This window comes from Notamacropus eugenii, chromosome 1, assembly GCF_028372415.1.
Source record: "Notamacropus eugenii isolate mMacEug1 chromosome 1, mMacEug1.pri_v2, whole genome shotgun sequence".
NCBI classification, from domain to species: Eukaryota; Metazoa; Chordata; class Mammalia; order Diprotodontia; family Macropodidae; genus Notamacropus; species Notamacropus eugenii.
In genome coordinates, this window is record NC_092872.1 from 594,921,660 (window position 1) to 594,948,064 (window position 26,405).

General features: G+C 38.1%; 1 protein-coding gene across 2 annotated transcripts in view; it reads left to right on the top strand.

Moving 5' to 3' along the window:
- Nucleotides 1-26,405, top strand: part of SLC24A3 (solute carrier family 24 member 3) — a 769,449-nt gene that overhangs the window by 703,713 nt on the left and 39,331 nt on the right. For both annotated transcript variants that reach the window (XM_072634553.1, XM_072634554.1), the window contains exons 13-15: nt 2,205-2,371; nt 6,170-6,284; nt 7,923-8,035. In XM_072634553.1, the coding sequence (XP_072490654.1) occupies nt 2,205-2,371; nt 6,170-6,284; nt 7,923-8,035 (395 nt within the window). The remainder of the gene's footprint in view (nt 1-2,204; nt 2,372-6,169; nt 6,285-7,922; nt 8,036-26,405) is intronic.

A 26,405-nucleotide genomic window follows, 5' to 3' on the forward strand; every position in this document is an offset into this window, starting at 1 on the left:
CTAACTTACTGGCTAAGGATTATTAACATCCTGAGAAAGGTATTTGATCTTGGTTCTTCAAGCCTTTATTGAGAGCTTTCTACTTACCCAGCAAAGTACAGTAGACATAGCCCAGAGGATTTAATTTTTGTTTGTTTTTCTGCATTCTACCCCTGGCCCTAGTAATGAATCCTGGGTCCAATCATGTCTCTAGGTCTCAGTTTCTCCATTTAAATATAGTATATTCTCTCTTTCCTCTCTCCTCTCCTTATTTTCACAAAGATTATATTGTTTTGTGTCTGTTTAAATATACCTAGAATGTAAACTCCTTGAAAACAGGGACTTTTTGTCTTTGTATCACCAATACCTCACTCATAGGAATCACTTAATAAATACTTTTAAAATTAATTTGGATTAAGGGTAATATCTGTAAGGCAAACTATGAAAATAGCCTTTAACCCTACCCTGAAAAAGGCAAGTGACCTTCTTACCTGGTCCCCTACCTCTTCCAGCCAAAATTTCTGACTTGATGTTCATTGCCAAGTGATCGTCCCCGCACACCCTCAAGCTTCATGCCTTAGAGGACTGGTAAAATGACAAGAAGGTAACAAGATCATTTTCCTTTTTCCTCTTTTTTTCTATTAGAACCCCAGCAGAACAGCTGGCCCATGGGGAGCACATGAGGCTAATGATTTCCCCAATGAAGGTAGTTCCTCATGGAGGACTTCCTCTACAAGTGTAGGTTGGAACCTTCTTGACAATCTATATAATCTTAGGGAATCACTTGGGACACTAAATGGTTAAATGACTTGCCCAGGACTACACAGTCAGTGTCAGAAGCATCTCCTGAACCCAGGACTTCCTGATTCTGAGATCTCTAGGACACTCAAGGAAGATTTTAGGACACAGTAATTCAGTTTAACAGACATAAATTAAATACCTATTAAATACATACACTGATGTGGGTGCTTGGAGCGCAAAGACAAATATGAAACCTATCCCAATATTCAAGAAATTTAATAGGTAAATGCAAAAGTACACTTCAAGTGATACAAAAGTGATATTAAGAAATAGAAAACATTAATACCTGAGAGATCAGGGTGCCTCCTACAGGAGATGGCCTGTGGGCTGAACTTTGAAGGAAGAGAGGCATACTGAGCAGCAGAGGTCAGGAGAACACATTCCAAATATAAGGCAGAGAGATGGTAGATGGAATATCGTGTATAAAGAGCAGCCAATAAGCCAATGTGGATTGAAATGGAGAACTCGTAAAGGGGAATAATATGAAACAAAACTGGAAAGGTAAGTAAGAGTCATGTTATACAATGCTTTAAATACTAGACTGGGAATTTTAGATCATATCCAAGAGGCAATAGAGAAGCACTAAAAATTTTTAAATGGTAACATAGTCAGATGTATGTTTGGCAGCTATAAAGAAAGTGAATTGGAGAAGGAATGAATATGCCAGGAATAGGGAACTCAATTAAGAGGCTTTCACAAGAGTCTAGATGATACCATGACTGCAATAATGTAGAGAGACACAAAAAGAATCATGTTTTAGAATTATAAAAAAAAAAAGTAACATGACTTGAAAAAAGAAGACACCCCCACTTGACTCCTTTGTAGAGATGGGAGATTCATGAGCACTATGTATGACATATATTCTATATGTATTAAACAGTTATGCTGAATTTCTTTTCCTTTTTTCTTTTGTTGTCTTAAAAAATACTATTTGTCATATGAGATGGCTTTTTGGTACAAGGAGGGGGAGGGATACATGGAGAAACTATAGTGATGTAAAAATAATTGATAAAAATGTATTTTTTTAAAAAGTCTAGGAAAAGAGTTGATGAAGGCCTGAATTAGTGTGGTGACATGTGAGAGAAGAGCAGATGACAAATAAGGGAAATGCTTTCGAGGTAGAATTGACAAGGTTTGACATCTAATTAGACATAGGGGATTGAGAGAGCAAAGGAAATCTGTAAGAGTAGGATCTTGAATAACTGGAAGGTCAGTGGTTCCCTACACACAAACAAGGAAGTTTATAAGAGGGCTAAAATATAAGCTCTATTTTAGACATGCTAAGTTTGAGATATCTAAGACAGTAATCCTATTAGTTATGTGGCTGCCCAAGCAGGATTTAAGTAGAGACAGAGAAGATGGGAAATTAAGTCATCTGATATTTTCTTCTTCCTTCCCCCCACCCTCACCCTTTTTTTCTCCAGCTGGCAAATTGGAAATAGTGAAGTGGTTGTTCACCTGGCCCCTGAGTTTGGTCTTATACTTCACTGTCCCCAACTGCAACAAACCACGATGGGAGAAGTGGTTTATGGTGACATTCGCCTCCTCTACCCTGTGGATTGCAGCCTTCTCCTATATGATGGTTTGGATGGTGAGTGTCGCACCAAATGTCCAGTATTCAAGCCCTGTCCAGTCCTGAAACTCTTCAGACAACTTCTCACTACCTCTTGGGGGTGGACAAGATTAATGGCTGCAGCTATATCTAAAAAGCCCTGAAACCCAAAGCAATTTAGAAAATTGGGCTTTCCTTGGAGGATTTGAGATCTGATCCTTCCTCTTCCCCTGGTTCTCTGTGTGACTGTGGATAAAGCAAGCTGTTTCATCTCTCTGGGCCCCTTATTTACAAAATGAAGAGATCATAGATATAGAGCCAGAAAGAAGGAACTCCAGAGTTCACCTAGTTCAACTCTTTCATTTTATAGATGAGAAAACTGGGATGTGGAGAGGTTAATGATTTACTCAGTCACACAGCCTTTTTAAAAAGCTCATATTTGAACTCAGGTCATCTCATTCTTCTGTCCAGCATTCTTTCCACTGCACCACAATGATTGTAAAGACCCTATTATCCCTTCTGGCCCTAAAAGTCAATATTTCTATGGAAAAGCACCTAATCTAGTTAACATGTGTGTGAAATATTACAAATGCCATGAGCACAGGTGTAAGACAGATAACGCTAGCACAGGAGAGGGCTGCTAGTACAGTTCTACTCTTGATGTGGTCATTCAGAAAGACAGCTTTGGAGGGGTTAATAATCTTACTATATTCTAGTCTAGTCTTGTCACAAGAGGGTTGCTGGTAATGGGAGCACCAGCTCCTTCAGCACCACCTAATTGCCCTTCTCACAAGGGCGTTGGAGAAGGGGGGCAACTACATCTATGTCTCAATGGGGGCCAGTTGAGGGAAACACAGATTCCTCCTAAGCCTTGATGGGGACCACCTGAGGTACATACAGCATTCCAGTGTGCATTCAACCCTAAGGGTTCCCCACTCACTGACCAGTGCCCACTTGCTTTATAGGCCAACAGACAGAAGGCACATTGCCAGCAACAGCCTCCCAAGTTTACATCACCTCATCCCTATATCTCACTGCAGATTTCACAGTGAATATTCACAATTTAAGCACAAATGTTTATATTATTTACCATTATATAATGCTGTGCAAGCATGGTGGAGATGTCTTGAACCATAATCATGAGAACTCATATCATATACCGGGGAGCAAGAGACTGTTATGGCCATGGATCCTGGAAAACTAAACTCTAAGAAAGAATAGCAAATCTACCTTACACACGCTAAAATTCACCTTATATCCAACAGGTCTCAGGGGTTATGTATTTTTGTGTCCCACAGCATCTAGCACAGTACTCTGCATATAGTGGGTACTTGATAGATGTTTGCTGAATTGAATTATTAAATTCACAAGCCTCAATTAACCTAGCATGTGTCTGCTATTTAGTATTTCTGGATGCATATAGATAATTAAATTCTGAGTGTATATAATTTGATAGATAATGATGAATGTGAATTTTAATACTGATGCTCAAAAATGACTTATCTGTTTATAATGGAGGTAATAAGTATCTCCAACAGTTTGTCTCCTGTCCTCTCTTAATATAGAGGCAGAAAGACAAATAAGGATATTAAACTGATCCTCCTTTGATTTCCTATCTTAAGCATTCCATTTCCTTCTTCCTCCAGCTGAGGTGCTAATGAGCCTTGAAAAATAGGGAACTGGCCCAGGCCACTTGGATAATTAGCTGCTAGATAATTGAGACTTTTCTGGATCAGCAATAACAGTGAGCATGCAACTTGAATAGCATTTCCTTTTTAGTCCAAGAGCAACTGAGCCAAACCAGACAGCTACAGGGAATAAGTTGAGGGTTAGAAGGAAAAAGCAAGGTTTGGCCAACAGGGTCACTTTTAGCCAGGGCATTTGTAGTTAGGCCAACAAAACCAAACTCCATTTTCACAAAAGGCTTTTCAGAGCCACTAAATATGAATCAAATATATTTCTTTCCTCCTTGGAGAATGCAAGCATTCACAGAGAGCCCCAAGTCCATACCAAGTGCCATTCAGCATTAAATGGGAAAACTGTACATGTTCTTTGGTTTTAAAAGGAGAGCAGCCAAGGTATCCCAAAGGACTTTAACTAAACTCTCCCAATTCTCTCAACAGGAAAATAACAATTCTCTCAAACTGCTTTCAGAGAGTAGTTAGGCTTTTGTACATACATATATGCCTCTCTAGGCTTCCAGACGCTAGTGCACCAGGAACTACACAGAATTGTGCTACTTACAACATGTGGTTTGCATTTCTTGTAATTTCATAGAGGGTGGGGAAAGTCAAGTGCTATCCTAAAATGACCTAGCCAGTTTCAGCTGTTCAAGTCCACTTCTCCCAAACTAGAACATGCAGTCAGTCACAATGAATTTGCCTGGATTCCTATTTAGTGGATAAGTCATTGGAGTTGGAGTCAGGAAAAGCTGGATTCAAATCCTGCCTCAGACACTTAATAGATGTGTGACCCTAACAATTCATTTAACCTCTCTGGGCCTCATTTTCTTCATATGTAATAATTAGTAAATAAATGAAAAAATAGATAAAATATGTGTATATATGTACATATATATGTGTGTGTATATATATATATATATATATATATATATATATATATATATATATATATATATATATATATATATATATATATATATATATAAAACATTTTTGGATTGCTTACTATGTGGCAGGCACTGTGTTAAACTCTCATCAGTCATCTCATTTGACCTTTACAAAAACTCTGAGAGGTGAGTGCTATTATAATCCCCATTTTACAGATGAGGAAAGTGAGGCAAACAGAAGTTAAGTGACTTGTATAGAGTCACATACTTAATATGTGTTGGAGGCCAGATTTGAACTCAGGTCTCCCTGATACCAGGCTCAGGGATGTATCCATTGCACTATCTAAAATGAAGAAACTGAACTCCTCAATGGTCTATAAAGTTCTTTCCCTCTTTAAAGCTTTGGTCTTATGATCTCATCTGAATTTTACCCTGGTATATGCTGTGGTGTTGCCTCACCTGACTGTTCTCTACCTCAGTTCCCCTGTCTATCCTTTGGGGATAAGTACATTTGCCACTTAATTTTTGGCAATGTTTTGAAATGTCCCGGATACCACCTATTGCCATTCCTCAAAGCTGAAATCTCTTCTATGTAAATTGTCTCCAGTAACCAAGAAGTGGCTTACTAGGGTCAATTCCTATTTAGATGTGAATAGATAAAACAGCTGATGAAATGCCTTTTGCTCTGATAGTTTGCTATTCTGTATTTCCATCTTTAAAATGACAAGGACCTAACCTGCCTATCTACACACTAGTAAGCTTCAAGACAAAATAAATAAATAAGGAGATAGATGATAGATAGGTAGATAGATAGATAGATAGATAGATAGATAGATAGATAGATAGATAGATAGATAGATGATAGATAGATAGATAGATAGATAGACAGACAGACAGATAGATAGACAGACAGACAGACAGACAGACAGACAAGGATATGGAGTGATTTGAAAATATGGGGGAGCTGGGTGGCATGGGAGAGAAAACAACATCTCTTTTTCACTGCTTATCAATTCCTATCCTACATTCTAGGTAGCCCTTGTAGCAGTAGCATACAGGTTGGGTATACTGTGAGTTTTCCATGATCCCACATCCTTGGAAAATTTAACATCTTGCTTCCATCCCTTATGTATCACCATAGAACTGAGAAATGATGTAAGTTCAATCTTCCAGAAAGACTAATCCAGATACAGACAAAAGTCTTCCTTTTCTTTGTTGATGCAGGCTCTCCTAAACTTCTCCTAACAATACATTTTCCCTCCTTGCAGGTTACAATCATTGGCTACACTTTAGGTATTCCTGATGTGATCATGGGGATCACATTTCTGGCAGCTGGGACAAGTGTGCCTGATTGTATGGCCAGCCTCATTGTTGCAAGACAAGGTAGGGAAGGAAGGAGGGAGGAAAGGAAGGAAGGAGGGAAGTAAGGAAAATGGAAAGAGGAAAGGAAAAAGGGAAAGAGGAAGGAAGGAAGGACAGGAAAGGAAGGAGGAAAAGGGGAGGGAGAAGGGAGGAGAGAAATCTCACAAGACTCTACTTGTAATAAAGGTTGTGAGTTCTAAGCAAACTGCCTTGAATGAGAACATAGGTCAGATAAATCCAATGTTAATGGGGAAGATGCTTTCCAAAAAAAAAAGGCAAATTATAACTAGACATAGGATTTTACTCTTAGAGAAGGAAGAGTACCTCTCTAGGTAGAATCCCCAGAGATGCTTTCGAACTTTGGGACACAGAAAGCTACCAGATCAATGGTTTTTACTTTCCCTTCAGATGAGACTTGTTCCTACATACTGGCTTTTAAAATGTGCTACAAAACACAGATTACATTTGCCCCCTCCAAGAACCCTTCAGTGACTAAACTTGGCAAATTGTTCGCTCATCATCATTCGCTCATCTGTATGTGCTAAAAGATAAACTAAGGAACAATTCCTTAATTTCATGGGAGGATTTACACTACATTTATGTAATGAACTACCTTAATGCACTTAAAATATAACAGTTTGCAGAAATTCAGTTTACATACAACTTTTTAGGAAAGTGTCTCTTCCCTAAAATAAAGTATACCATTGTATATAAGTGTTAATCAGTAGAAATATCACCCAATTAAGAACTGACAGTACCATCACACACACACACACACACACACACACAGAGTCATATGATCTTTACAACCCTGTGTGGTAGAAGTTATTGTACCAGTTTTCCAGATGAGCAAAGTGAGGCATGGAAAGACCAAGTAACTTCCATACAATTGCTCAGATAGTAAGTGTCTGAGAAGGGACAGAATGAAGTCTTCCCGATTCCATGCTCAGCACTCTACCCACTCTGTTACCTAATTTTCTCTAGAACAAGAAATGTGTGAGGATTTGAAAAGCAATAGAAATAGTTAGTTTCAAAGAAAAGCGCATAGGCAGCTAATATGGATGAATTCAGGCCCCCTTAAGATGCTTTTTTATAAAAAAAATTCTTTGGATTCCTCTTCCCTCCCCATTTGTTTTCTAAGATTGCTTTATAACCTTCTGGTATATCTAATAACTTTTGGCAAATGAAAATACTGGTAATGCCAGTAATATTTAGATGTGGGAAGTTTTTGTTTATATTTCTCAGGGGATGTGAAAGATGTCTTTAAATAGATTGGGCCCTGGAAGGAGAGAGAAATCATCTCTAAGGTAATAGAAATAAATCTAGAAAATATTTGTAGATCATGAGAGAACCTATATCACATAGATCATAAAAAGCCTAGAATTAAATTAAGTTTGAGGACAATGCAAATAAAATAGCATCAGAACCTGGTACTTGTTTGCTTAGGAAATGTGAAGGAAAGAATGTGAATTTCATTCATTTTCTTGCTATTGGTGTTACTGCCTCCATGTGAGAAGATACTTTGAAAAAAATAAAATAAAATAAAAATAAAAACCCAACTTACAAAGAAACTCCATGGATGGTCTGTTGTTTTGAAGCCTCAGGGGCCTACTGAAATCCCTCTCATCCCTGATGACATGTCATCTCTTGTTCTTCCAGGGATGGGTGACATGGCTGTATCCAACTCCATCGGAAGTAATGTGTTTGACATTCTGATTGGCCTGGGCCTCCCGTGGGCTCTGCAGACCCTGGCAGTGGATTATGGCTCATATGTAAGTAGCATTCTCCATGACTTTTTGGTGGTACACAGAATCTGGGTTTGTACATGTCCTCTTTTTTTTTTTCGACTCCCTATTGAAGAACTTTCGATAACATTCCATGCAAGGGTGATTTCTAACAATTCACAGGTATGTAGTTTCTTTCATTTGTACTAACAATTCACAGGTGAGTGAATCTTCTCTATAGCTATTGTTTAAAATATCCTTTTTGGCATGGGTTCTTATCCTGGGATACCTGAACTTATTTTATGCGTATGCGTGTACATGCATACACATGTGTATATAAATATATCCATGTGTACATATGCATGTGCATGTGTACATATACATATATCCATATACAACTGTATTTCAATCTAATTGGATCCCTCTGTAATCCAATGTAGATTATTTTATACATCTAAAATCATTATTCTCAGAAAAGGTCCACAGGCTTTACCTGACTGTCAAACAGAGCCATGACACTGAAAATGTTAAGAACTCCTACTTTATGGTAAGAAGCTTGAAACTAAAGAAATGAATCCATGAAGAAAGGTTGTTGTCTTAGGAAATCAAAAAATAAAATTGAAGGGCCACATATGAAATATTATATTCGGTTCTTGGCAACACATTTTAGAAAGACATTGGCAAACTGGCATGTGTGTTCAAGATGGGGTGTAGCTAGGAAGGTGAAGGGTCTAGAAACCATGTTGTAATTGAAGGAAATGAGAGTTGTTTGGATTAGAAAAGAGAAAACTTGAAGGGGGAGGAGTGAAGGGGACATGGAGAATGCCAGGATTCAGCCTTCCTGAACTCATCAGCATTCCAGGACAATAGCTACCCCTCCTGTATATAACTGCTGCTTCAGACAATTAACAGCTATGTGAGCCTAGAGAAGACACTAACCTCTTTGGGAGTCAGTCTCCTCATCTATAAAATAGTGATAAACATAGCACCTACCTCACAAAGCACCTACCAAATAAGTAAAGTGCTTTGCCAACTTTAAGATGCTATAGAAATACTAGCTATTGTTATAATTATTATATTATTATTATATATTAATGAATTACATATCTTATATATTTTTTTATATTACATATCATTATTTTAATGAATTTAGTGAATTATATAACATTATTTTATTAATATCAGTGGGATTTTTCACTGGTGTCTTTTTGTATTCCACAGTAATTCTACTTAATTCATTAGGTGGAATACTGGTGCTTTAATGTATATTGTGTTCAAAGATCTGCACCTCCAAAGGCTAACTCCCGGTCCATAGTTGGCACCTCCTAAATGTCCATATGCTTGACCTGTCAGTGTCCATTCACCCTGGCCATTTTTATGTCTCTGGATGATGCTGGCTGTAATAATGATGAAGACAATGATGATCATAGTAAGAAACATCTACACTGCACTCTAAAGTTTGTAAATTATATATTCTGGGAGCTTCACCTCAATCCTATGAGACTACAGGCAATATACTCATTTTGTAGATGAAAAAACTGAGGCTCAGAGAAATTAAGCAATTTATCTCTAGTAATCCATCTGGTAAATGTCAGAGAGTCTATCTGAATTCATGTTTTTCCTGATTCCAAGGATATCCATTTTTAAACACCTATTTCCCTTTCTTCCTATTTCTAAACATAAGAATGAATTTTCTAGGGCTCCATTCCCAAGGAAAAAGAGAACACAAATTCAGAAATAATACATTAGAGTAAGGCTGTTAGAAATGCAGAAAGAAATCTACCCCATCTTAGATGGAACAGCCTTAAATTTTCCCATCTATCCTAATGATTCCCTAGGCCTAGCCTGGACATCCGGATTTTCCATGGCCTGGGAGTGGCACCACTGTTTCCTGTTTCACTGTTTCCACCAGTGTTTCACCATTGAAAGACTTTTGTGGCCCTGGAGAAAGAACAGTATTTTATTTTCAGGACTAAAAACACTTGGTTAATCATTCTAATGCCAAACTTATTCCAGGCATTTTTTCTGACTGTCCTCCATACCTAAAATGTTCTCCCTCCTCATCTCTACCCACTTCCTTCCTTGACTTCCTAGTCCCAACTAAAATCCCAACTTCTACAGGAAGCCTTTCCCAACCACTCATAATTCTAGTGCCTTTCTTTTAATTATTTCCTATTTATCCTGCACATATACCCATGCTTGTACATATTTGTCTATTTGTTTCCCCCATTAGACTGTGGACTCACAATTTAATTTGATAAATATCTAGATATCTAACCTCCCCCTCCTACTCCAACCCCAACCATGGGATGATAAAGAAAGACAAGTAGGGTCACAGAACTTCTCATCCTCTCAAAATCAAAAGAATTCATTCCAATACAAAGGTCACCTTGAGTTCAGAAAAAGTTAAACAAAAGATATCCATATTCTTATAGGTTCACGATATCATCTTTCAAATATTTGAAAGGCTGATCTTACTCTACAGGGATGAACTAGAACCAACAGGGTAGAAGCCACAGGTAGATGAATTTTGGCTTAATGCTTAAAAAATTTACTAATAGTTAAGAGATGTATCAGAATGGAAGAGACTTACTCCTTAAATACTGAGCTCCCCATCACTAAAAATTTGAGCACAGATTTGGCATCCATTTGTCAGGAACGCTGTGGAAGGGATCCCTGCATTGGAAGGTAGGCTTGACTAGGTGATCTCTATACCACCCAAATCTTTGTCATTATTGATGCCTTTTTCAGTCATGTCCAACTCTTCATGACCCCATTTAGAGTTTTCTTAGCAAAGAGACTGGAGTAGTTTGCCATTCCCTTCTCCAGATCATTTTGCAGATGAGGAAGCTGAAGGAGAGTTAAATGACTTGTCTAGGGTCACACAGCTAGTACGTGTGTGAGGCAGGATTTGAACTCAGGTCTCCCTAACTCTAGACCCTGTACTCTATCCATTACACTACCTAGTTGCCCCACATCCAACTCTAAGATTCTGCAGTTCTTTCAGTGCTGTTTCTTCATGTGAAATTAACCAAAATTTCTCTATTAAGATTTTAATATTTCAGCAGATATATCTTCAATGGGTGTATTCCATCCACCAGCACAGATGGAAACTCATCCATCCATATCTTCTCATCCTGTGCTACTCATCCAGGTCCTTCTATAAATTCTCTATAAAGGATTTATCCAATGCCTTAGAGACCTTCAACTAGACTTTCTAGTATCTCTCGGGTATCAGGATAACTCTCAGGTTATCCATCTTTTATCCTTCACTTTTGCCACATGACTGATCAGCCTCCTTTTCCAATCATGCATGTCCCTGAGCATGTCTTTTTATGCCATTTCTTCTCTGAAAATCACTGTAGACTACAGCCTATTTATACTCAACTTTAGCCTCTCATTTGTCTTTTGGGTTACTCACAGTTTTAAGTCTTCAGAGACTGTGTAATGTATAGCAATAAAGCATTATTCCCTCTCCCAATCTTTGATGGTACACAAGTGACCCTGAGTTCCCAAAAACTATGCCAACAAAGCACAAGATAGAATCAATCTATTGGCAGGCTATGTCTGCTATCACAGGACCAGTCAAACCAGGGATAAAGTACAATGAATCTCAGTACTAGCAGGTGATCACTTACGAAATTTGCTCCACGTAACAATAAAATGTTTACCACCATGCAACTTTTTGTTCTAACCTTTCTCATTTTTAAAGGTGAAAATATTACAAAAGGGGTAATTCAGGTATTAGCCCCATGGCTTAGATATAGCACAAAGCTTTTTAATGCTTTGAAGAAATCAAATATTATGTTTCCCACCTAGGGCAGACCTTTGTCTTAAAAACACACATGGGATAGGGGAGAATGTTTCCTCTCCAGTTAGCTCCTGACCTACTGACTGTCTTAGGGTCCTCTACTGGCCATGGGTGGCTGTACCTGCTCCCTTGTGTGTCCTGAGGCCATTCTCCACAAGGTCTTGTCACCATTGTATACTCTACCTCCCAAGCCTCATCTTCCCCTACTGCCACTTTCCTACCTATCGCTTCTCCCTGCCTCAGGCTCCTCCCAATGGTTCATGTTTCAAGACGGGTATTACCAGTTATGTTGTTGGAACATGAGTCAGATTCTTTAGAGGATGATCGACTCCTCCTGGCACAGCTGAAGTTGACTGGGGCAGTGTTATGCAACCATTAGGCAAAGGAATCCAAGCCACACCTTTTATGGGGCATACTTACAAACAACTAATGTCCCTCACAAATCCTCAGCAAGTTCATCCCACCTCCATTTGCAAAAATTCATGGTAATAGCTTGGCTTCCACTCTTTTTCTCTAAAGAAAGAGATCCCTAGCTCTTTCTTCCCAAAATTAGAATGGCATAATTAGAGTCATATACAATCCATTTTTAAATTAAAATCCTAACAGAGGTCTCAGGACTAAAGAAATACAGGGTTACCAGCTTTGAAACTTGAGTAAGATCTCCCTAGCTATAAACCTTTGGAAATCAGACACACAGATCACTGAAGGCAGTCTTCAATGAGCTTGCCATCCATACAATTTCAGGGCCATTTAGTCCATCCCTTGCATTTTACACATGAGGAAACTGAGATCCAGGAAAGTAAAGTGACTGGCCTATGGTAGCAAGCATGAGAGGTGAGACTTGAACCCAGGTCTTCTGACTCCAGAACCCATGCTCTTTCCTTTGGACCTTGCTGTTTCTTCATTTGGGGAAAGTTCACTGGGGACTATCAATCTAAAAAATACAGACGAGCATAGAGAGAGCACTGGACTTCCCAGCCATGTTGCTGCTAATTTTGTTAGACACTCTGGGTAATTACCTGTCATGACTATTCCCCACGGTCAGTTTTCCGGCAGCTTTCAATCAGGCTTGTAAATCAATGAAACAACTGACAGGTTAGGACTTGATGCTATTTTCTGACATACTAAAATGGTTTCATTTTGCAAAGCAAAGCTATCTTAGAAACAGTCTGCAGAATAAGCAAGAGGATGCAATTAAAGATTTCTTCATGCTTTGTGAAGAAAGCCATGTTATGCCTCAGAAGCATTTACCATCCAATCCAGTTCTGCTAGCTTTTGTCAATGTATCACACAGCCTTAATTTAGTCCATCTGTACAATGTGTTGTAAGTAATTGTATATTTTGCAGAAAATATTGTGGTTCATTTAATCAGATGATTGTTGTTTTCATGTTCTTCTTACTAACAGGAATTATAAATCTCAACCAGGAAAGTTGTATCTGACAGTGTTGCATTGGAAGTGAAAAGTTTAAGGGAAGAAACAAAACTATTGGGGGCTCCCAGGGAAAATTATCTATCTGTAACTCATAAGATGTTATGAGAGGGCTGTGGTGGACAAAATGAAATGTAAGAAGAAAAAAATGTATTCTAAAGAGGAAGGACCATTTCTCTACTGTGGATGAATTGGTTAAAGAGGATCACTTGGGTGTATCTACTTAGCAAGGACAAATTTATAATTTCCATACAACTAAAACCAAAAGTGACCTAAAAGGCAATGGAGAAACATATAGGTATAAGCTGGGTGCCCCATGTTATCTGTGATAGCATGTGGGCAAGAAGTGGAATCAAAGAGATTTTCACCAGTTATCTTTGCAGGGGAGACACAATGAGTCAAAGAGTAAAAGAAAAGACTAATTCTACAGACACACACACACACGCACGCACGCATGCACACTTTTTTTTTTAACCTCATGCTCTCCCAGATCAAAACTCAGTCACTAAGATCAGCATAGGCATTCCTTGGTAGAAAGAGGACACCCCCTACCCACCCACTGAGTCCCAGAGTTTTACATATAGACTCCTCTGCTTGGTATTTAAAACTCTTCACAACCTTCCTACCTTTCTCATATTCTTATACATTCTCTACTCTCTACAATATCTATGGTCCAGCCATGGTCTACTTAGTGTTCCTTAAAAATAACATTCCCTTTCTCATTTCCATGGCCTTCCCCCATGTCTAGTATTCTCTTCTATCTTACCTCCACTTCTGGATATCTCTGGTTTTCTTCAAGACAGCGGATGTGGAACCTTCTAAGAGAGAGTTTCTTAGTCTAGTGTCTGCCCTTCCAAGTTTAACTTGTACCTGCTTTCTGACTCCCTGATACATGCTTAGATATGTATGGACATGTTGCATCTCCCATTAGAATCTAAGTTCCTTGAGTAAGCAACTCCAACTCTTTCTCTTTTCTTTTGGAACCCCAGTGCTTAGTATGGTACCTGGTTTAAGTAGACATTTAATAAGCTTGTTGGTCTGTTGATTGATTGAGATAAGCCAATTATAGTAAGAGTGAGAAATAACAGCATTAGTCTGGGGGTTGCACTAGTATCCCTGAAAAATTAAAAAGGCCCAGAAGGTTTTGGGCACATCAGCTATATCTCTATGGAGGTTTTAAAGGAGGACATGGACAATACTTACACGGGATGAGCGTGGGTGAATGAATTGGGATCTCCACTGTTGAACAGGGAAAGTGCATTGTGATGAGATCACATACCCATTGACATAAAAAAAGAATTTGTTAGTGATGGGGACATTCCCATCATATAGACGTATTCCTTAGAAAGGAAAGACTTACCTTCACTTCACAGAGTAATCTTTTGATGTTTTCAATAGTTTTTATGTCAGATTCAGTTTAAATTCTGGGTCACTACCTAGCTTTCCACAACTTATCCTATCATCACTCAGTCAGTAAACATTTATTAAGCACCTACTTTTGTGCCAGACACTGTAAATACCAAAAAAAAAAAAAAAAAAAAGATAAAAGACAGTCCTTGCCTTCAAGGAGCTTATAATCTAGTGAGGGAGATTTCATGGAAAAATATATGCAAGCAAGCTATATATGTAGGACATATAGGAGATAATTAATAGATGGAAGATATTGGAATTAAGAGGGATTAGGGAAGGTTTATTGTAAAATGTGGGATTTTAGTTGGAGCTTAAAAGAAGCCAGGTAGCACCTCAGGTATGGTAAATACCCAGGAGGCCAATGCCACTAGATGAAAGGGCTTTGAATGCCAAACAGAACATTTTATATTTGCTCCTAGAGAGGCAATAGGAAGTCACCATATTTTATTGAGTAGGGCTAGTAGAGAGTAACATGACTGGGCTTGCACTTTAGGAAAATCACTTTAGTGGTTGCATAGAAAATGGAGCGAGGAGAGATTTGAAGTAGGCTGACTCACCAGCAAGCTATTGCAATAATCCAGGCATGAGGTGATAAGGGCCTACTGTAGAGTGATGGCAGTACCAGAGGAAGGATTCATATAGTAGACATGCTGCAAAGGTGAAACATAGACTTTATTAACCTTGGATATGGAGGGTGAGAGAGAGTGAGAATCCAAGATGACTTCTAGATTGGGATTCTGAGGGACCGGGAGGATGGTGTTGCTTTCCATAGTAATAGAGAAGGTAGGGGAGGGGGAAAGATTTAAGGGGAAAGATAATGAATTCTGTTTTGGATGTGGGGTGTTTAAGATGTCCACTGGACATCCAGTTTGAGATGTCTGAAAGGCAGTTGAAGATGTGAAGTTGGAGGTCCACAAAGAGATTGGGGCAAGAGAGGTAAATTTGAGAATCATCAGCATAGAGATGATAATTAAATCCATAAGAGCTGATGAGATCACCAAGTGAAATAGTGTAGAAAGAGAAAAGAGGACCCAGGACAGAACACTGAGGGATACCTATAGTTAGAGGTATGATCTGAAGAAGGGTCCAGTATTGTAAACAAAGAAGGAACAATAAGATAGGTAGGAGGAGAACCAAGAAAAATTAGTGTCCCCAAAACCTAGAGAGCAAAGTATCCAAGAGAAAGGATTCTGGGAAGATGGCAAAGCAGGTCAGAAAATTCCAAGCTCTCCAGATTTCCTCCACAAGCAAGACAAAATAATACCTCCAGGCAAACATAGAACACCAAAAATAACCAAGAGTTGCGGCAGAGCAGTTGTCCTCCAGTGACAATGAGAGAAGATATGAAGAAAAATCCCAGGACAAGGTTTGGTCCCCATGAAGAGTAAACACTCCAGGCTAGTTCCTCAAAAACAAGCAGTGAGCCCTAACTAGGTAGGGAGGTGGCCTCAGTCCCAGTCACAGGAACTTTTACTTCCTGGACAGTATTAAAGTGCTAGGCTGGGGAAGATTGAGGGAACCTCTGCTGATAAGGAATGGCACCCCTAGTTGTGCTGCTGGAAGATATGGGACCCTGGATGAGAAGGAAGCTGCCCATACCCAATAAGCATAGAAACAGTGGGTTGGGACACCACTGGCTGTGGACACTTAACAGGAAGGTGGAATTCTTAGTTTTGGTTCCAGCTAAAGAGAACTGAAGGAGGATCTGAGGCCAGAGGCCAGGACTAGAGGTGATTACAAAAAATAAGCTGCTACAAATTAAAAAAAAAAAAATGAACAGGCAAAGGAGAAAGAATCCAATCATAAAAAGGTAATGTGGGAATAGAGAAGAGCAGGGTCCATCTTCAGAAGAAGATACTGAAGCAATAAAAGCCTCTCCTACCCCAAAGAGTAAAATCAAATGGTCACCTGCCAAAAAGAATTCATAGAACTTTAAAAAGACTTTAAAAATCAAATGAGAGAGATTGAGGAAGATTTTCTTTTTTAAATAACAATTCAAGAAAAACAAAGAGATTATGAAAAGAAAGTTAACCAACTAGAAAAGGGGATACAGAATCTTAAAGAACAAAATGACTCCTTGAAAATTAGAATTGGCCAAGGGGAAGCCAGTGAAGGTATAAATTTTTAGAGGGGAGGTGAGGGGTTGGGATGGAGGGTGAGCAATAGAAGGGTGTTTAGATTAATGGAATGGGAGGATAATGGAGGGATTATTGGATGAGGGGGTAGGTTAAATAATAAGGGAGCAATGCAGTGGGTAGAAGTAAAGTAGAGGAGTCAGGAGGGATAGAAAATAAGAGATACAAACAAACATAAAATAAAGATCAGGAGTAGAATTTATTAGGGAAAAAACCAGGGATAGTAATCATGATCTCAGACAAAGTCAAAGCTAAAATAGATTTAATCATAGGAGAAAATAGGGAAACTATACTGTATGTCAGTCATATTAATCAATATTGTTTTAGACTCTTTAAAATAACTAGACAAGATCAGGATGGAATGTTGCTGTGGTGTAGGAAATGAAGAGTTGATGGACTTAGAAAAATATGGAAAGACTCAGACTTATGAAGGAAGAGGTTATCCACCCTCAGAGAAACAGAGGACAATTAAATATAGTAAGGTCTTGCATAACTGTATATGAATGTATATGTCTATATATGAATATGATTATAGATATCTAAGTATGCATATGTATACATAAGTGTACATCAGTATGCATGTACGCATGCATATCTTTGTGTGTATATATGTATACATGTGTGTATATTTGTATATGTATATACATATGTGTGTATACATTCACACTTAATTATACCTTCTTGGGGGAGGGGAGGGAGGAGGAAGGGAAAAAAAGAACAAAATAAAAAGTATACAGCAGAAAACAGAAGAAAACTTACAAGGAAGCAAAGAAAAGATGAACAGCTCTGAACATGAGTAGTATTTATTACATAGACTTTCTTGAAATGGAAATTTATTGCTGTTTATTTTGAATCCTGTCCTAAGTTCTGCTGTGCACATAGCAATGCTTTATTTCCTTTTCTTATTTTGTATTTGTTTTAATATTTAGGTTATACTTTTCTTATTGTGTATTTCAGTTTTTGTATTTAAGTTTAAAATAATTTTTTTTTAAAGAGCATCCAAGAGGAAAGAGTGATTGACAGTAAAAAAGACTACAGAGAGGTCAAGGAGAATAAGGATCGAGAAAAAGACCACTGTACTTAGCAACTAAGAGATCATTAGTAACTTTGGAGACAGCAGTTTCACTGGAATGATAAGAATAGAAGCTTTACTTTAAGGGTTTAAGAAGAGTGGAAGAGGAAAGAAGATGGATGCATCTCTTGTAGATGGCCTTTTTGAGGAGTTTAGCTACAAAGAGCAGAAAAGATATATGATGACAGTTAGCAGGGATGGAAGGGTCAAGTGAGGACTTCTTCGGAATAGGGGAGATGTGAGTATGTTTATAGGCAGTAGGGAATGAGTCAGTAGAGAGGGAAATTAAAAATAAGTTAAAGAGTGGGGATAACAGAGAGGACAATCTGTTGGAAGAGATAGGATGGAATGGGATCACTTGAATAAGTAAAGGGGTTAGCCCTGGTAAGCAGGAAGCCCAGTTCATCATGTGAGACAGGGGTAAAGGAGGAAAATGTGGCAAAAAAAAAACCAAAACGTATGAGTGATAGGAGATGAGGAAGAGGAGAGAAGATGAAGAATGCATCAAATGGCCTCATTTTTTTCTGTAAAACATAAGGCAAGGTTCTCAGCTGAGTGAGTGGGAGAAAGGAAAGCCATACATGGAAGGTGTAAGGAGGGATGAAAAGGTTTGGAATAGCTGCTATGGAGAGTGGGATAGTGAATTGATAAGGAAGGTACGATAGGATTGCCTAGCAGCAGTGAGGTTGTGTAACATAAATTTATAGGGAACCCAGTCAGAATGGTTGCTTAATTTTCTCCACCTTTATTAAGCAGCATGTGTGTAGAAGAAAAGGTGATTAATGATGGAAGAGATCCAAGCTGAGGCTTGGCTAGGCTTAATTGGCAATATACAGGGCCTAATGATTCATAAGAGGATTGTATAAGGTTAAATTGGTTCACCAAAGGGTCAAAATGGGGAGAAGATGCAATAGTGGCTAATGCAGGGGAGATGGCCTGGGAGAGAACTGAAGGGTCAAGGGATTAGAGGTCATGGTGCAGATGAAGAGTAGGGTTATGTAAGGGAAGGCAGAGGAAAAAGTGAAAAGCCAATCAACTATGGTAGGATAAGGGTATCTCAGAATTCTTGATGATCTGTGGGTGAGGACAAAATAAAAGGTATGACCATCTTTGTGTGTGACTGAGGTAGGTTGGAAGAATAGATTAGGGGAGGTGAGTAGGATGAAGAACAGAGTAGTTAGGGTATTTGAGGGAGAATCCACATGTATATATGTTGAAGGACAGGAGTTGGGGAAGAGAGTGAGTCAGGTATCAGACTCATTGAGGAAAGTAAGGAGTGTGACATGAGGGTCTGTAAACAACAGTTGTCAGGATTTTGATTAGGTAGTAGATATGAATAGCATGAACCTCAAAAGAAGAGACTTTGTAGAATGATGGAGGAAGGGGGAGAACCAGGAAATGATAATGGGGAGCAAGAAGCATTCCAACTCCCAAATCTCAACCAAGGAGAATGAGTGAAGGTGCAGCCAGTACTGGAAATGGTGGCCAAGGAGAATGTGTCATCTGAGGTGAGGTAGGTTTCAATAATTGCTAGAAGACTGAAGGAGTAGGACAGGAAAAGATTTTAAGTGAAGGCAAATTCATTGCCTATGGAAAAAAAGCATTCCAGAGAGCATAGCAGAAGGGCTAGGTGAAGTTAGGATGAAACTTTGAAACGGGAAAGTTGAGGAGAATGGAAATGAGGAATTGGATGGTAGGGTATATAGATGATGAGCTACAGGAGTTCATACTCACTGGGATGTGAAGAGTATGAGCATGTGTGAGAATGTTCATCATTGGTGTGAATACTTCCCTCAAGTGGTACAGTCCATCTCTACTTGTCCATCCAATATAAATCTAGTCCAAATCCTCCTATAAATTCACCCAAGAGGCTCTGCTCATCATACTTTGATGCACATTTCTTGCTTTTTCTTTACATCATGAGAAAATCAATGGAATACACAAAAATTCTACCAGTTATCCCTCACTTTCACCACTTCAACACATATCCTCCCTTCTTCAATAATGCTTTTCCATGATGACATCCTTTCTTACCACTTAAACTTTTATATTACTTTATGGATTAAGCACTTGTAAAAATGATGGTGGAAACACTATTATTCCCAGTTCCCAAATTGAGATCCACAATGCTTAAAATGACTTTTCCCAAATTTACACAGTCACTAATTGTTGCAGAAAGCACTGGATCGAAGAACCAAATCCAAGTCACTGGCTAGCACCATAACTAACTAAGCTTATACCTGAAGCAAAAAATGTAAAATTGTGCTCTCCTAATCTAAAGGCACAACATGCTAGGGTAGTTGCAAATTTTGTATATTTTCTGTGTCCCTAAGGCAAGTACCTCACTTACCTCAGCCTACTATTGACTTGGCTTCCAGGTCCAAGGCCAATGCTCCCTCCATTCTTTAATCTGAGTAGGAAAATGAAAGTATTCAACAGAGCATCACACCCACAAATTAAAATATATCCTTTTCAAATCCATCAGTTTATAAGTAGTCCAGCAAGATGACATAACAAAGACAGAAATCCAAGATAAATTGGATAACAAGTACATATGCATATTTTTAGTGGCAGAGGAACATAATTTGGTCACTCTGGTCATTCAGTTGGAATTGTCAAAACAGCACATGTGGTTTTAAGATCACCCATATACTTCTAAGAGCCAAAAAACCTCTAATTATTATGATTTAAAGTCTATGAAATAAAGAGGAAAAGTACTTTTGGAGGGAACTACTTAGGAATTCTGACCAGTGATGCTACATTTCTCCTTTTTCAAATGAGCAGACAAATCTAATGGTTGCCTTTTGTATAACTAGCATTAGAGAGGGTAGAACCTCATTTCCCTCAAATGTAAAATGGAGGTTCTGTAATACAGTGGAAAGGGTATCAGATTTCTAGCCGAAGAACCTAAGTTTGAATCATAGCTTAACTACCTCCTCTGTGGCTTTGAGCAAATCATTGAATCCCTCTGGACTTCAGTGTCTTCAGGTATAAAATGGAGTGATGGGACTAGGTCATAGTACTATATAGTTCTTTAAATTCAGTGCTAAAAAGGTCCTTAGAAGACATCTAGTTCATTAGAATCTTTCTGGGACCCAACTTATGCATCTATAAAATTAGATTAATTTCTGAATTCAGAACATATGAGGAAACTGAGGCCCAAGTTCATAAAAAGCAGTAAAATGACCTTTAAGTACCAAGTCTAAATCTGTGATGTGTTAACTCACTGATAATAGGTTGGTGACAATAGTCAATATGAGGGTAAAAAGTGTCTCTGAGGTCTAACTTTCTTGGAATCTATAAAATAAGTATTTTGTTTGAAGGATATAAATTTAGTAGAGGTCTCTCTCTGCCAAGGTTCTCAGCACTGTCCAGTGGTTCAACATCAGAGAAAATGTGATTTTATCAGTGGTAATGACATTCAAGACGATATGTTTCCATCTGCTTTTCTGAGGACCACGAGACCTCTTCCTCACGCTTCTAGCTGAAATTTCCTATATGTATTTTGTCCCCTGTTAGAATTTCTGTTCCTTGAGAGCAGGAATTTTCTCTACTTTTCTTTCTTGTATCCCCAGCAATTCATAAGTGCTTAAGATATTTTTTTTCATTTGTGCATTCTAGTAATGTACTATAAAAAATGGAGATGAAAACTCAGGCTGAATTGTAATAATATGAGTCATACATAGATGGATAAGAGAGATAATGCCTTGTGGTGAAATAGTCAAAGGGATTGATTTTTCTACAAAAGTCAGAGCTAAAAAAAAATACAAATAACCAATATCTAAGGCATTTTTACATTCTAGGTCTTTGTTAAGGCTATCTCCCCTAGTGCTTTCAGGACATTCCTATATCATGGTAATGTTCTTTGTAATACTGATTATTAGGGACCACAGAATCAGTAGCTCTTTAAGGGACAGTACATTTAATGGGAGAAAAATATATTTCTGCTGTGAATGCCTCTAATGATAGGAATACAGAAGTAAGAATTCTGGCACAAAGCACAAGAACATTCAGTTTTCAGAGTCTAGGTCATGTTTTCATCTCTACCTCTGAATCCTTGATTCACTATTTCCACCTATAAAAGGGAGGTAAGCTCATTAAGCAATGAATATACCTTTTCTGAGCACCTACTATGTGCCAGGTACTTTGGGGGATACAAAGAAGTCTAACACATGATGACTACTGCCCACAATCCTGAATGGAAAAGCAAGATGTAAACGTATGCATTAAATGATAATAGGAGACAACAGAGAAGATTGGCCACAAGGCAGCACTTGATTCCTGACCAAATGAGTGGCTTGATCTAAATTCAGTGAGTTCACAGTAGAGATCTAGCTAGGAATTCTTGAAAGTAGGACATAATCAGTTGAGGGGAGAGCGGAAGAGTCAGCCATAAACAAAAATAATCTGATTCCAGCCACAGTTATATCAGGAAAAGGAGCAGCTCTAACAAGGGGTGTGGAATAGGAGACCCTAAGAGAAGAATACTACTGCAAAGGGACCCTGGAGTTGTCATAGAGAAAAATCATATCCATCCAGAGTACATACACACATACACACAAAATATTAGCACCTTGAAACAAAACTCCAGTCACCCCAACTTAGTTATACCTCTAATACAGAGAAGAAAGAGATCACATTGAACTAGCATCTGGGAAGGCTTCATGAAACCAGGCAACACAAGCTGAGTTTTAAAGAGAAGATAGGATTTGGATCTTCACAGCTGAGATAGAAGACATTATAGAAAAGTAGAATAATGAATTATTATGTGTGAAAAACATAGAGAGGTACAAAAATATCCTGGAGACAATGAAGAAGAGCCCACTGGTTGGAGCCAAGGGCTTATACAGAGCTGTGTAAAATAAAGTCTAGCAAGACAAGATCATAGGATTGTAAATTTAGAATTGGAAGAGGTCTTAGAGGCTACCCAGTGTAATTCTGTCATGTAATGGATGAGGAAACTGATGCACGGAGAGTTAGCTGATTTCCTCAAGGTCCTGCAGAATGGCAATTCAAACCCAGTTCCTCAGATTCCAAATCTAGTGGAAGTTGAGACCAGATTAGAGACAGCTTTTAATTCTAGGCAAAAAAGATTGGACTTAGTGATAATAGTTAGCATTTATATAACACTAAAGTTTGCAAAACACGCTACCAATATTATCTTATTTGATCCTCACAACAACCCTTGGAAGAAGGTGCTGTTATTATCCCCATTTTATAGGTGTGGAAACTGAGGCATGGAGAAGTTAAGTGACTTGCTTAAGATTGCACAGCCAATAAATAAATGTTTAAGGCCAAATTTGAACTCAGGTCTTCTTGACTCTAAGTCTAGAGTCCTATCCACTGTGACACTCAGCTGCCTTAATCTAATAGACAATGAGAGAATAACTGAAGACTTTGGGAGACAAAGATGATTCACTGATCACATTATCTCATGAAAATTAGTCTGATGGTCATCTATAGAATGAATATGTCCTTTGTGCTTGTGAGTCTTATTTGAGGATCGTTTCCCAATACATAGGTCAAGTTGTATCAGATATATTAAGAAATAAATCAGAAGTAGTTGTCTATTTTTGTACTGCCAAAGGTATCTAACACAAGCTAAAAGGAAGGCAAAGTTCTCACCATTACTCTCCCCTAGCCCTACTTCGTGCAATCAAAATTTAATCATATTGGCTTGAGTCCATAACTGCAGGGTTGCTTTCCTTTAATTTGTGATGCCTCTTAAGCTAACAATGGCCACTAATATTTTAGTTTTACATTTCTCTAATGATCTGTAAGCAAATATACTTGTTTGGGGAGTTTTACTGTTTGAAGCTGCCCCCCCCTCCAAGAGACCCTTCTGTAACAGCTAGTAAGCACCTCCTGATTGTTTTGTCAGTTTTTCATTTTCTGGGTCACACTTTCTGAGAATTGGTCATATTCATATATTGAACTTTCTCGTTTATCTAGATTTGCCAGGAGTTTCCTTGAATCTTCTGAAAGTTTTCCAGTTATTGAGAAGAAACTTTCCTCATCCCTATTATTAGCATATTCATTTTCATTCTAGTTTTCATGGTTATTGTCTCTCTCTCTCATCCCCCCTTTTTATTAAATTCTCTGTGTACATACTATATCCCTCCTCCCATACTTCCGTAAGATAATCTCCACAAAGGTTAGGACTATTTCTAAATCTACAATTCATTTTGTCTCTGTATTGCCTTTTTCTTGTACAATGCCTTATACATATGAAGAACTTTAAATGTTCTTTGAATTAAAATAAGAATGGCTGTGTGCAGAAATGCTGTAGTTCCTTGTGATGGCTTGAGACTGGCTCCTTGCCTCATGTTTCTGAGTCCTGAAAGAAAATATCCCTTACCAAAAGGTTGCCAATCAACAAGTCAGACAGGCATTTATTAAGCACCTAATAAATTCCAGGGACTGTCCTAAGCCCTGCAGACATAAATGCAAATAGTGGAACAATACTTCCTCTCAAGGAGCTTACCTTCTAATATGCTAGAGAGGATCACAGAATTAGAGATGGGAAGATTCTTCAAAATTATTTTATCAAGCCTCCTCATTTAACAAATGAGGAAACTGAGGACCAGAGAGGGAAAAAAATGACTTTCTCAAAACCATACAGAAAATAAAAAGCAGAGTTGGGATTTGAACCTAAATCTTCTAACTCCAAATTCCATGTCTTTTACCTAGACCTCTCTACCACAACAAATTTATGTTTCTAGAAGTGTTATGTAACTAAGAGTCTGGTTTTTAGAAGGCCTTATTTGGAGAAACCATCTCACTGGGTGACATTGTCCTATATAGCCTTAAGCTAAGATTTCTGAAAAAACAATGTTCTTAATAATAACAATAGCTTACATAATGCTTTAAGATTCACAAAGCATTTTAATTTCCTTATGGATTGAATCCTTATAACAAATCTGTGAAATATGTATCACAGTTCATATTATGCCCATCTGATAAATGAAGAATCAGGCTTGGGGAGGTTTAGTGTCTGGGCCGTAATTACATATCTAGCAATTATTAGAGACAAGTTTCAAGTGCAGCTTTTCCTGACTCTCAGTCCAGTAATCTATCCACCATGGCTTATTTGCTGCATGTACAGACTTTAACTTTTCTCAGGAGAAAGTATTCTTTTTAGAGATGGCACTTTAGAGACTCATGCCATCTAACAAAGTATAGATTGATTTTTTTTTTAATGTCTCTGATATAGGTATCAAACCAGTTGGGAAATTATTAGTTATGATGTCCAAGACATAATTATCTTATAATTACTTTCTATAGAGATAGCCATTCTGCTCATGACCTTACGTTCATGCAATGGTAATGATATAGGAATGGAACTCAACATTTCTCAGACCTTTGTGGTTTCACTTAGAGACTGGCTAACTGCTGAAGTACCCCAAATAGAAAACGCTTCTCTCAGTCAGTGGTAAAGTTCTGGAAACAAGCGCCTCTCCTACTACTAGAAGAGCAATCCTTTCCGTAAGCTTTAATAAAACTAAATATATAATCTTACAAGCTCTAGAAAGTGAGAACAGAATTCAGATTTCAGAGTTGGGGCTTAGAAACTCAAATCCAGGTAGGGGTAAAAAAAAAAAAAAAAAGAGGAGACCTGTCTTTTTTACTCACCCAAGCAAAATCCCCTCAGTACTGTTAAGACCTGGGCCCAGACATCCAGAAGAACAAAAGGTCCAGAATATCAAGGGAACTAATGAAAACAAATGCCAGGGAAGGTAGCCTTGCCCTACCAGATCTCAAATTGTATTATAAAGCAGCAATTATCAAAACCACTTTGTACTGGCTAAGAAGCAGAACAGTAGACCAGTGGAATAGGTTAGGTACTCAAGACACAGTAGTCAAGGAATACAGCAGTCTACTATTTGATAAATCCAAGGACCTCTGCTTCTGGGATAAGAACTCATTGTTCAACAAAAATTGCTGGGAAAACTGGATAACAGTGTAGCAGAAACTGGGCATAGATCAATGCCTGACACCATACACAAGATTAAAGTCCAAATGGGTGCATGATCTAGGTATAAAGATTGATACTATAAACAAATTAGTGGAGCAAGGAATAGGGCATTTATCAGATTTATGGAGAATGGAGAAATTTTTGACTAAACATGAGATAGAAAACATTATGAAGTACAAAATGGATAATTTTGATTACATTAAATTGAAAAGTTTTTACACAAACAAACCCAATGCAACGAAGATTAGGAGGGATGCAGAAAACTGGGAAAGAATTTTTGCAACTAGTGTCTGTGATAAAGGCCTCACTTCTAAAATACATAGAGAACTGAGTCAAATGTACAAGAATAAGTCATTACTCAATTGATAAATGGTCAAAGGATATAAACAGGCAGTTTTCAGAGGCAGACATTAAAGCTATCTATAACCATATGAAAAAAATGCTCTAAATCACTATTGATTAGAGAGATGCAAATCAAAACAACCCTGAGATACCACATCACACCTATCAAATTGGCTAACATGACAAAACAGGAAAATGATAAATGTTGGAGAAGATGTGAGAGAGTTGGAACACTAATTCAGT